Source organism: Hypanus sabinus, chromosome 23 (assembly GCF_030144855.1).
Source record: "Hypanus sabinus isolate sHypSab1 chromosome 23, sHypSab1.hap1, whole genome shotgun sequence".
NCBI lineage: Eukaryota > Metazoa > Chordata > Chondrichthyes > Myliobatiformes > Dasyatidae > Hypanus > Hypanus sabinus.
Genome location: NC_082728.1, coordinates 32,889,494 through 32,903,086, shown reverse-complemented (window position 1 = coordinate 32,903,086; position 13,593 = coordinate 32,889,494). Strand labels below are relative to the sequence as shown.

Genomic DNA, 13,593 nt, shown 5'->3' with positions numbered 1-13,593 from the left:
CCCGCCTCCACGGAATCCCCGCGGACATCCTCTCCGATCGGGGTCCCCAGTTCATCTCGCAGGTATGTCGAGCCCCAGGAGCAACGGCCAGACTGTCATCCGGCTTCCACCCCCAGACAAACGGGCAGACGGAACGGGTTAACCAGGACCTGGAGGCAACGTTACGCTGCGTAACAGCAAACCACCCGTCAACCTGGAGCGACCATCTCCCTGGATTGAATACTCCCACAACTCCCTGGTGAACTCTACCATTGGGAGGTCCCTGTTCGAGTGTTCCCTTGCTGTTCCCCGGTCAGGTAGAAGAGATCGCGGTACCGTCGGTTCGGGACCATGTTGATCGGTGCCGGAAGGTTTGGGAGGAGACCCGCACGGCCCTACTCAGATCGACAAAAACGGCCGACCGACACCGGACTCCAGTACCAGAGTACCAACCGGGGCGGATGATGTGGCTTTCCGCCAAGGACAGCCCGCTCAAATACGCCCTAGTACTTAGGAAACCCGCCCCCCACTTCCTGGGACCACTCAAGATCGAAAGGATTATCAACCACACAACGGTTCTCCTCACGCTGCACAAGTCCATGCGTATTTACCCAACCTTTCATGTGTTCCAGATAAAACCAGTCTTCGTCAGCCCTTTGTGTCCCCCAGTTGAGACTCCTCCCCCTGCCCGGCTCGTCGCCAACCATCCGGCATACACTGTCCGACGACTGTTAGATGTGTGCCGTCGGGGCAGGGGCCTCCAATACCTGGTGGACTGGGAGGGGTACGGTCCTGAAGAACGTTCCTGGGTCCCCCGCTCCTTTATCCTAGACCCTTTCCTCATTCAGGACTTCCATCAGGACCATCCGGACAGGCCTGGAGGAATGCTGGTAGGCTCCCATTGGGGGGAGGGGGGTATTGTCATGGTTCCCGTTGGCCGTTTCCCTTTAACACTCTTCTCCCTGATCATGCCCCAATTTCAGTCAATTGCTGCTAGTTACCCAGTAATCATACACCTGGCTTTCATCAGAGACTGGGAATAAATACGAGGACGACTCTATCACAGGTTGCCAGTTCGTTGGTTAATTTTCGTGTGATACTTTGTTTCCTGTTCCGTTTGGAACAGTTAGTTCCAAGTTCTGCTCTAGTTTCTAGATAGTCCCTGTGAATCCCGTCTCCTTGTCAAGATCGCTCTGGTTTCCTCTTCTACGTTCTGGTCTACGCCAGCCTCCCCAACTGAGTGGACATGCCGGTGTCCTGCACTTGGATTCTCCTCTGTCACCCCGTGTAACATATGTTAGAGCAATCTCTTGTCCTTTTTAGCCCTCCGATTTCCTCCTTGTGTTCTCCTACATTTCTTTTATTCCTCAAGTATCTCCCTTGTTCCTGCCTGCCTATGTCTGTTATGTACCTCCTTGTTTTTCTTTACCAGGGGCTCAATATCATGAAAATCAAGGTTCACTAAAACTGTTATCCTTGCCTTTTATTCTGACAGGAACATACAAACTCTCTACTCTCAAAATTTCACTTTTGAAGGCCACTCACTTACCAAGTATACAATTTGTCAGAAAACAGCCTGTCCCTATCCACACTTGCCAGATTCTTTCTGATACCATCTAAATTGGCCTTTCTCCAGTTTGTAATCTCAGCCCGATCCTTTTCCACTAATTACCTTGAAACTGATGTCATTATGAACACTAGATATGTGTTTCCCTACACAAATTTCTGTCACCTGCACTGCTCACTCCCTAATAGGTGATGTAGTAACGCACAGTTGGGACTTTGATGTACCGATTAAATATGTGGAAAGTTTAAATTACCTATTATCACAACCTTGTTATTTGCAACTGTCTGCGACCTCTCTACAAACTCCTTCCTCGAAATCCCGCGGACTGTTGAGTGTTCTATAATAAAGTCCCATTAATGTGGCTATACCATCTGTCTGAGCAGTTCATGTGAAAGGAATATTGCGCTATTTCTGAGAGCAGAGACACATCTTTCTCCTGTTTAACTACAGGCGTTAGGACTGCTGAGCTGTGCTGGTCCGCACTGTGTGAAGTAGCTAGTGTAGCGGGGGTTACCCAAGCTCCCCAACCCAATAAGTGATTGCTGAGCCCTAATGCAATGTGATTAATAGGCTGCTGAGAACTTTGTGTTTCATCAGATTACTTCATATTTAACAAGTTAGAAGTAGGTATGCTTCTTTGAAATTATTCTCATTTAATACTATTTCAATAACTTGGTTTGTTAAAACTTGTACTTTCGACAAGATAGATTATCAAGTCTCTGAGCGACGGATTAGATTGCGCCGAGGGTGATTTGTTTTCCTTTGCAAGAGTTTATAATTGCAAACTGTTCCGGATTCTCTGGAGTGAAAGAGAAACTACCAGGGCGCTAGTTTAGCGAGTGCAGAAGAGTTGAAGCGGTCTTCCCCGCCCTGGTTTTAATGGGAATGTGAAGTCCCATCGGCATCAGTCAGAATGGATATTGTCTACGAGCATTAACAGCGTGAAGTCTGCAGGATTACGGGACACACCATCTCCTTGTTGACGGTTAGTGGTCATTTCTCTCTCGGCAATGCTTCGACAAAATAAACTGCTTGTTTCAGGCACAAGAAAGGGTTAATGCTGGGCGCTTAAGCAACAAGCGAACTGCTGGAGGAACTTCGGGGGTCGGTTCGGAGGGGAAGGAATTATCAACGTGTCGGATCGAGACTAACTTGTTGGACTTGGGACAGAATTCATAACAAACTTAAATGAAGCGCGTAGCAGCTGCAATACACCTAATGGCGTTTGGTGCCCTCTCTGAAATCAGCCCTTTCGTCAGCTTTTGGGACCCCTCTCCAGGTGACCCAGAGTTCAGGGGAACGGGGAGAGCAACAGAAAAGTGACGCTTTCTTTCTATTCTTTATCGCTACTCTGCGGAGCTTTCCTTTTCAGGCAAGATCCCGGCTGCTGTGTGTATTTTCAGTCCGGGTGTGTGATTTAAAGGGACTCCTCTCTCACGCCGCTTATCTAATTTCACCAAATTGTTTGTGTGTGAGCAATAAGAAAGGCATAGGAACTTCAAGGAGAAACGTGCTCACTGAACTGGGAATGAAAGGACAAGAGGAATGCGAGGTAGAAATTAACGGTGGGGTGGCATCCACAGGTAGAACAAGAAGTTGAAAGCGAAACATTTTGTAAATTGAGGAAAATGGAAAGCTGTTGATGTTTGGAGGAATCTGATTATCCACAAATATGTCCCCATACAACCCTTTTGAGGGCAATCTCAATAACTCCGTAATAGAATAATAACCATAATAGAATCAATGAAAGACAGCACCAACTGAGAGTCAGCTGATGTGCAGAATACAACAAACCGTGCAAATACAAAAATTAAGTGTGAAAGTGTGTATGGAACCGGAGGAAATAGCAGAGGATACTAATGAATACCTTACTTCAGTATTCACTATGGAAAAGGATCTTAGTGGTTGTAGTGATGACTTGCAGCAGACTGAAAAGCCTGAGCATGTAGATATTAAGAAAGAGGGTGTGCTGGAGCTTTTGGAAAGCATCAAGTTGGATAAGTCGCTGGGACTGGACAAGATGTACTCCAGATTACTTTGGGTGGCGAGGGAGGAGATTGCTGAGCCTCAGGCGATGATCTTTGCATCAACAATGGGGACGGGAGAGGTTCTGGAGGATTGCAGATGCTGTTCCTTTATTCAAGAAAAGGAGTAGAGATAGCCCAGGAAATTATAAACCAGTGATTCTAACCTCAGTGGTTGGTAAGTTTTTGGAGAAGATCCTGAGAGGCAGGATTTATGAACATTTGGAGAGGTATAATATAATTAGGAATACTCAGCATGGCTTTGTCAAGGGCAGGTCGTGCCTTATGTGCCTAATTGAATATTTTTGAGGATTTGACTAAACACACTGATGAAGGAGAGCCATAGATGTAGTGTGCATGAATTTCAACAAGGCATTTGATAAGGTACCCCATGAAAGGCTTAATGAGAAAGTGAGGAGGCATTGGATTGAAGGGGACATTGTTTTGTGGATCCAGAACTGGCTTGTCCACAAAAGACAATCAGTGGTTGTAGACTGGTCATATTCTGCATGGAGGTCGGTCACCAGTGGTGCGCCTCAGGGATCTGTTCTGGGACCCTTACTCGTCATGATTTTTATAAATGACCTGGATAAAGAAGTGGAGGAATAGATTAGTAAGTTTGCTGATGACACAAAGGTTGGAGGTGTTGTGGATAGTGTTGAGGGCTGTCAGAGGTTACAGCAGTACATTGATAGGATGCAAAACTTGGCTGAAAAGTAACAGATAGAGCTCAAACCAGATAAGTGTGAAGTGGTTCATTTTGGTTGATCAAATATGATGGCAGAATACAGTATTAATGGTAGGACTCTCGGTGTGTGGAGGATCAGAGGGATCTTGGGGCCCGAGTCGATAGGACACTCAAAGCAGCTGCACAGGTTAAATCTATGGTTAGGAAGGCATATCGTGGATTGGCCTTCATCAATCGTGTAATTGAATTTAGTTGTCGAGAGGTAATGTTGCAGCTATATAGGACCCGGGTCAGACCCCACTCGGAGTACTGTGCTCATTTTTGGTCGCCTCACTACAGGGAGGATGTGGAAGCCATAGAAATGGTACAGCGGAGATATACAAGGATGTTGCCTGGATTGGGGAGCATGCCTTATGAGAAAAGGTTAAGTGAACTCGGCCTTTTCTCCTTGGAGTGAAGGAGGATGAGAAGTGACAGGTGTACAAGACGATGAGAGGCATTGATCGTGTGAATAGTCAGAGGCTTTTTCCCAGAGCTGAAATGGTTGCCACAAGAGGGCACAGGTTTAAGGTGCTGGGGAGTAGGTACAGAGATGATGTCAGGGGTAAGTTTTTTACTCGGAGAGTGGTGAGTGAATGGAATGGGCTGCCAGCAACAGTGGTGGAAGCGGATACAATGGGGTCTTTTAAGAGACTTTTAGGTAATTATATGGAGCTGAGTAAAATAGAGGGCTATAGGTAAGCCGAATAATTTCCAAGGTAGGGACATGTTCAGCACAACTTTGTGGGCGAAGGGCCTATATTGTGCTGTAGGTTTTCTATGTTTCTAAATAATTAATAATATATAAATATCAAGAACTTGAGATGGAGAGTCCTTGAAGGTGAACCCATAGGTTGTTGGAAGATTTCAGTGATGGACCAAGTGAAGTTGAGTTAAGCTATCCTCTTTGGGTCATGAGCTTGATACAACAATGGTAATTACTGTTCCTCAGCTTGCTGCTGTGACTCCTTCCCTATGGCAGCAGTGAGAAGGGTGCATGACCTGGGTGGTGGGGATCCCTGATAATGGATGCTACTTTCCTGTAACAACGCTCCATGTAGATGTGCTCAGTGGTTGGGAGGGCCTTACCCATGATGTACTGGGCTATATCCATTATTCTTCATAGGATTTTCCATTCGAAGGCATTGATGTTCCATATAGGCTGTGCTGCAGCCAGTCCACATACCATCGACCACATGTCTATCGATGACAAAGTTTTAGATGTCATGCTGAATCTTCCCACAAAACTCCTCAGGAAGTAGAGGCACAGCTGTGGTTTCTTTGTAATTCAGGGATACATCTATCTCACTGGAAATACTAAGGGCCCTGAGGAAGTGCACTGAAATATTATGTATAATTCTGGTCTCCCTACCCCAGATAGAGGAATTGGTACCAGGGTTGATATCTGGAGGTAGGTTTTGTTGGGAGAGTTTTGGTGGAATGATCAGTTTGAGAGTACAGAAGCAATATGGGTAATGTCATAGAAAATGTACTGTAGATCCCCTATGGAGTTTGATGAGGATGATAATTGCAGGTGAAGATTTCTCTGGATGGGAAACTGGGTATCACCGCCATTAGTGTGAGGAGTCAGTTGTTCGGGACTAGTAAAGGTAGCACCCATCCAAATGATTTCCCCATGACAGACTGCAGTCAATTTGGATCTGCAATGAAGGTCAGCATTGGAGATTTGAGAGCAAATAGTGTGATAGCATCTCTCAACTGAGAAACAACCACTCTGGTACCTGGGTCAGGAAATTCATTAATAAAAATAAGCATGCTCGAGATATTGTGCTATCAATTTCCTATTCAAGGCACTTTGTTTATTGCAGGGCTATTGACAATCCTTTTACTAATTTTACCCTTCTCACTTCCTGCACTGCACTCACTCCTTCAGATCTTTTATGTAGTTCTAGCTGTTGTATTCTCTGCTTCTTGGAATTTTGAAATGGCCATCTGAACTAGCTTCAGAAATCCTCTGGATGGAGAATTCTACATTATCTCCATGCTTGAATGGGGAATGCTTTCTGGCCCATGTTTTACATTAAAGTTGGTGTTTCAAAAATTCCCACCAAATAAATTCATTTCAGACTATGCTGTCAAAGGCTTTCCTCATTTTAAATACTGCTATTAAATCTCCACTTAATTATCAATACTCAGAGGAATTTTAATAAGGTGATACAGACTGGTGTCACATGTTATATAGCCACTTACCCTACTACCCCACCACCCCACCTTCAAAGACAATATTTGATTACCAAATTGTGGCATTCTGCAATGAATGCAATCATTTGTTCATTCTGAGCACAAATTTGTATAACTGTAAGATAATTTCAGTTCTGTTGACATGGAGTCATAGAATTGTACAGTACAGAAACTTGCCTTTCAGCCAACATGTCGATGTTCATCTACTTATTCAAAAAACTTATCCCATTTGTCTGCATCATGACTGTATCCTTCTTTGCCTTGTCTGTTTACATGTCTGTTAAGCGTAGTAATTGTATCTGATTGCACCATATTTTCTGGTGACACTTTCCAGATATCAACCACTCTCAATGTAAGAGAAACTCACCCCTCAGATTCTTTTTTTAAAATCTTTCTCCTTATCTTAATTCTATGCTCTCATGCAAAAAAGACTTTATCCTTTGGTCTTTTATCCCCAGAGGAAAGGAAGCTAATCTATTGAGTCTGTCCCCAAACTGAAGTCCTCCAACCCAGACAACGTTTTGATAAATCTCTTTTGCACTCTTCCCAATGTAGTCACATTTTTCCTGCACTGTGGTGAAAATAACTGCACACAATATTCCAAGTGTGGCTTAACCAGTCTTTTGTCCAGTTGCAACATCAAGAATTCACTCTTACACAAAGCATAGAACAGTACAGCATGGGAGCAGGACATTCAGCACATGATATCTGCTGATGCTGAAATGAATCAAACCTCCCAGCATGTCTGTATACAACCCATATCTCTTCATTGTCCACATATCCATGTGCCTGTCTAATGAACTCTTAAACACCATTACCATATCTGCTTCTGCTATGAACCCAGGCAGCTCAGTCCAGACACTTCAGATAATCTTTGTTTTAAAAAATGGCTAGCACATCTCCTTTAAACCTTCCCTTTCTCATATTAAATGCACTTTCTCCAGTACTTGACATTGCTATCCTGGGGAAAAAAAGAGTCTGTCTATCTCATGTATGCCTGTTATCTATCTCCTCTTGTATCCCCAATTCTCTTTGTTCACTCAGTGTCCTATTATTTACTGCATATATCCTACCAACATGTCATGTCCCAAAGTGTATCAACTTGCACTGTGAGGGATTAAATTCCATTTTCCAAAGCTCTGCCCCAACATTCCACCTGAACTATATCCTTCTGTAGGCTTAGGTGACCTCCTTGCTACACACAACACTGTCAATTTTAATGTCATTTGCAACCTTACAAATCATACCTCGTATGTTCACAAACAAGTCAATGATATGGACTACAAGCAAAGCTTCCAACACAGATACCCATGATATCTTTATGGCCACAAACATCCAGTCAGAAAAACTTGCTCCCATCACTCCACTCTGTGTTGTTCCATTTCACCAATTTTGGATCCAATTAGCCAGCTCGGCTTGAATCTGAAATAGCTTAACCTCGACACCAGTTTACTTAAGCAGGATCTTGTCAAGCATCCAGCTAAGGTAGATACAGACATTATCTCTCACCCTACCTTCATTGACCTCCTTTGCTACCTCCTAAAATCCCAATCAAATTACTAGGACAGTGTTTACCCTCTCACGATGCCATGGTGAATATTTCTAACCAGTCCCTGCTTCTCCAACTGTATATAAATGCTGTGCCAATATTTTCTCCAATGATTTTCTTACCACTGGCTTGTAGCTATCTGACTTGTCTCTGCACTTCTTAAACATAGGAACAGTGCTAGCTATACATAAATCTTCTGACATCGAGCCTATGGCTAATAGAGATGCAGAAATCTCCATCTGTGCCCCAGCAATCTTGTCCTTTATTTCTGAAAGCATTCCAAGATAGATCTCATATGGTCCCGGAGATTTATCCACCCTTACATGTTTCAAGGAATTCAACACCCCCACATTTTTAATACCTATATGCTCCCAAGCAACTTATCTCTCCTCAAACTTGCTAGGCTCCACATCCTTGTCCTTGGTGAACAAAGATTATAAGTATTTATTTATAATATTGCCCTCTTGGTTGCATGCATTAATTACCATTTGGACCCTGACTTATAGAAGGACATTAAGATTCTGTTTAATTTTATATGCTAAGAATATTTCAAAGCCTCATTTTTGTCCTCTTAAGTTCTTTTTACATACTCTCATAAATCTTCCATTTTCCTCAAATGTTTCTTTTGATTGTAGATTTCTATACCTGCCATCTTTTTTTCTGATCAAACCTAGTATTCCACTGCTTTTCAGAAGAAAAATCAGCATATCATCAGTTTTAAATTATTATGTAGAGGCATCTGTATTCACACTCCAGGAATTTAGCCATGGTTCTTAGCCGCATCTACTTTTCTCCACCTCACTGCTGCCTGTAGTTCAGCCAGCCATGAATGTTGCTACTCTGGCTGAGATGGTGAAATTTGCAATTATATGTTCTCTGTCCACTTCTGAAAATAAGCATTCTTCCCAAGCCACAAAGGGATCATCTCATAGAGACACCTGCAGAAGGAAAGTCATGTAAAAGAGGCATTATGATTACGTAGAGGTGGTAATTTTACTGTTAAATTATTGTACATGATCTATTTAATATATTTTTGAAACATGAAATTCTATTCACTTTCATTTTCATGACCAAAGAACAAGTAAATTTAAGACAATACTGACATTATGATACAGAAGTGGAATGGATTTTATAAGATTCCTGTGATTTTAATTGTTTATCTGTATTATCTGCAGGTGAATGAAGTGACAGAAATGGGATTATGTTTGAACTTTTTTTATTTGATTGTGTACCTGAACATGCACTATGTAGAATGTAAGTACTGAAAGCCTTTCAATAAATAGCTCATTCAACATTGATTGTTAAAATTGTGACCGAAGTTATTGGAAATTAATTTTCTAGCGTTTGTGAAGCTGGATTGTGTGAAGTCAGTAATAGGAATATTTAATGAGGATGCCGAACTACCATGCAATATGGAAGCAGCAGGGATGAAAACACTCACTCTAGCAAAACTACATGCAAATGGATCGAGTGATAAAATCGTATATAAATTTAACTCAAATGAAAATGACAGTGGAGTTCAGGGTCGAATTAAATTACATCAAGATTCACAAAATGTGTCACTGATAATCCAGAAAATAGAAGCATCCGATAATGGAACATATCAATTCATTGTGGAAACAGATCATGGACATGCTACTGAATCCATCCATTTGGTAGTTAGAGGTGGGTAATATCGTATTTTCTCTGCTTTTAATTTTCTTTATGAATATTGGTTACATCTATTTGGCAAAAAATTGCAGTTAATACTGTATCTCAAAATATCTTGATTTGAGAGTTAGTCTGACATATGCAATATTGATAGTTATATTTTGACAGGGAAGAATGGCTGAATTTATGTCATCATTGGAAGTCTTATCACTGCAACAAATTGCTTTGAATTCTACCAACTTGAGGAGGCTCTGTTTCATCAAACACTGAATAAATATGCATGAATAAAATAAACGATTTTCAGTTTGTGGATTAAATGCGTAATTTATATTTGAGAATATAGAAGTTTCTAATGAATGTAGACATCAGAGATTCATAAATTGTAGACCATTGTGGTCTACAAAAAAAAATCCTGTGTGAATAGTATACAAAGTAGATAGGTTTTCTGATATTTGAAGAAGGTAAGAGATAGTAATATATTCATTTAGTCATTTAAAATAATAGCAATAAAGGTGCAAGCTACAACACTTGTAATTTCTGCCCCAGTGCATTACTAATCTCCTAAGGTTATTGGGATATAAAAGGAAGATTTATTACCTTTAATGATGTATTTGTATACAGTATGCGCAATTGGCAGTAATGCTTGCGAAATATATTTAGCACAAAATCATATTACTGCACGTATGTACTTTGGATCTTCGACTTTGAGGCTCTATTAGTTGAAGATCTGCAACTATTTTCCTGGATTTATTTATAGACCACTGGGACTAAGTAACGGAGAACTGCTGCCTCATATCTCACTAAGTTCCAGCTTTGATCTGTCAATACCCTAATAGATTGAATAGTCAAATAGTTTCAGATTTGAGTTATGCAGTGAGTTATATGAATGTAAGCTGTTCTATAAAGAAAGCTGGAAATTACATTCATAATGTTAATATGGATATTAGTGCTAACCTGCTAGACATTGTGCATCCAATGCTATGGTCACATGGCTAAAGGTGTAAAGCATGTTTTTCAGCTCCATGTACTGGGCCACCCATCAGCAAAAAAGAAGAAAACGGCAAAACATTTCTTGTGTGCACAACAGTTGGATATCCACTGGCACAACTTTATTGGAAGACTGAAAATGAAACCATCTTGTGTAATAGTGTTGATAATGCACGACTAGGTGAATTGTACAACACCACCAGCTGCATTCCAGTAGTTGGTGACTGGTGCTCTATAAACTATACTTGTTCTGCTTGCGTTGGAAATGATTGCATATCTAAAGGTAAGTTTGAATCTTATTTATCATTAAATGTAAGCTCTGCAACTTCTGAGCCTCTATTGTGAATTGGCTGTTTATAAAATACAAGGCCTCCATGTATGCTGTAGCAATTTCAATGGGTGATTCAATGAAAGGAAACACAAGTATTTATTCACTGCTACTCACTACTGACATTTAGTCAACGTTGCAGCTTGGAATATATGGCAGTTATCTTGAGTGAAGCAAGCACATCTGCACGTCAATTTGATAATGATCAAATAATGTGGTGAGGAGTGGAAATAGAAGACCCTAATGGCTGTGACTAGAGGTGTGTAGAAACTGTGGATAGCAAGACAAGATCTGAAGCTGGAAAGAGGAAGAACGTGGGAAGCATGCAGTTGCTTAATGGAACTTGATGATCAGTTTGAACTAAATATATGATCAAGAATGTCAAAGATCATGAAGCTCCCTTGTGTGATTCAATGTAATGGATTTTTGAATCATACTTCAAAAATCATATTTATAGTGGGCAGAAATAGTGAACCCAACAATTATAACTCCTCTCAGTTTTGCATTGTCCCAAATTACCAAATAATGTACATTCAATGAGTGTTTATGGTCTTCATCAGCTATACCCCATCCACTTTAAGTTTTGATGTGTTGTACATTCAGAGATGCTCTTCTGCACCCTACTGTTGTAACACAAGGTTATTTGAGTTCCAGCTGCCTTCCTGTCAGGTTGAACCAGTCTGGAATTTAGGCACCTTAGGGACTTTCTCCTCTAACCTCTCTCATTAATAAGGGTTTTTCACCTTCAACTGTTTCAGAGATATTCAAACCACCCCATCTGACACCAATAGTCATTCTACAGTCTGGTGTACAACAGGTGTACAGTTTCTAGTGAAATGGCCAGAGTGTACATCTGCATGATTTACTGCATATAAATATTTTGTATTCCTTATAATGTGGAATAATTTTAATAGGATTTTTGTTCTTATTTTGTAATCATATTTAAAATGTTTGCATTATTTCTGCTCCACTTGTGTTCCAGGAAACACTCCTCAGTTTAATGGTAAAATAGAAACTACTGCAGTGAGCTGACCTAAAATCTTGCCTAGCTATTAATCTTAAATTGGTTGTTAAGTATCCACTATCTTGAATATTCCATAAGACCATGAGACAAAAAGACATAGGAGCACAATTAAGCCATTCTGTCCATCAAGTCTGCTCCACCATTTCACCATGGCTGATCCATTTCCTTTTCCTACCTTCCCCCCACAATCTTTCACGCCCCGACTAATGAAGAGCTTATCAACTTCTGCCTTAGATACATACAATGATCTGGCCTCCACAGCCACTTGTGGCAACAAATTGCCCAGATTCAACAACCATTCTAAATGGACATCCCACTATTCTGAGACTGGGTCTCTGGTCATAGACTCACCACTATAGGAAGCATATACTCCACAGCCACTCTATCTAGGCTTGTCAACATTCGATAGGTTTCAATGAGATCACCCCTGATCCTTCTAAATTCCAGTGAGTACAGCACAGAGCCAACAAACACTCCTCATAGGATAACCTGATCATTCCTGGAAACATTCTCATAAACATCCTCGGAACCCTCTTCAATGTCAACACATTGACTCTTGTATAAGGAGCCCAAAACTGCTCTCAATTTTCCAAGTGAGGCCTCACCAGTGCCTTATAAATGATCAGCATTACATCCTTGCTCTTTTATTCTAGTCCTCTGGAAATGAATGCTAACATTGCATTTGCCTTCCTCACCACAAACTTAACCTGCAAATTAATCTTTAGGGACTCCTGCGTGAGGTCTCCCAAGTCCCTTTGCACCTTGGATTTTTGAATTTTCTCCCCGTTTAGAAAATAGTTGGGGCTTTTGTTCCTTTTACCAAAGAGCATGACCTTGCACTTCCTGAGACTGTATTCTGATTACATCTTTGATCATTCTCCTAATCTGTCTAAATCCTACTGCAGACTCCCTGCTTCCACACCACTACCTGCCCCTCCACCTATCTTGCTATCACGTGAAAACCTGGCCAGTTTTCTGCTTTCTACCCAGTTCCCTAAATCATCTCAAGGACTTCCTCTCTTTTCCTTCCTATGTTATTGGTGCAAACAGGTACCAAGACTTCTGGCTGCTCACCTTCCCTCTTTAGAATGTTGTGGATCTGATCTGACGCATCTTCCAGGTGTCCCTATCCTGTCTATACTCTGGACTTGTGAGGACCTTTTTGATAGCAGTGTTCCATGATTTAGTTCTTTTTAAATTTATAATTACCTTGAAACCCTCCAAAGCTGAAATTCCCATCAAGTTGAATTCCCATTAATATGGTTCATGTTTCCTGTGCCTCAAAGAATCATTTGCAATAATGTGCACAAGTTGCAGCTGAGCATGAGCGTATTTGGCTTGTCTAAAAGTCCCAATTCAATGTAACCTATGTATCCTAAGACTAACAGACAGTTTACTTGTCTCAGTGCAGTTATCTCATGAATTGATATTGTACATATTCAATTACAAAATTAAATATTAAGTTTACATTTTTGTGCTACAGAATGTAAATTCTACGTTTTGAGAAAAGTTAATTATTTATTTTCCATTGCAGAATTGGATTGTTACAAATTTGA

General features: G+C 41.1%; 1 protein-coding gene across 1 annotated transcript in view; it reads left to right on the top strand.

Annotated features, from left to right (window-relative positions):
- The first annotated feature begins 2,382 nt into the window (after nucleotides 1-2,382).
- LOC132380102 (butyrophilin subfamily 1 member A1-like) overlaps nucleotides 2,383-13,593 on the top strand; it is a 94,284-nt gene continuing 83,073 nt past the window's right edge. The window contains exons 1-4 of the mRNA XM_059948678.1: nucleotides 2,383-2,531; nucleotides 9,224-9,302; nucleotides 9,390-9,713; nucleotides 10,717-10,968. Coding sequence (XP_059804661.1) covers nucleotides 9,242-9,302; nucleotides 9,390-9,713; nucleotides 10,717-10,968 — 637 coding nt within the window. The 5' untranslated portion in view covers nucleotides 2,383-2,531; nucleotides 9,224-9,241. The remainder of the gene's footprint in view (nucleotides 2,532-9,223; nucleotides 9,303-9,389; nucleotides 9,714-10,716; nucleotides 10,969-13,593) is intronic.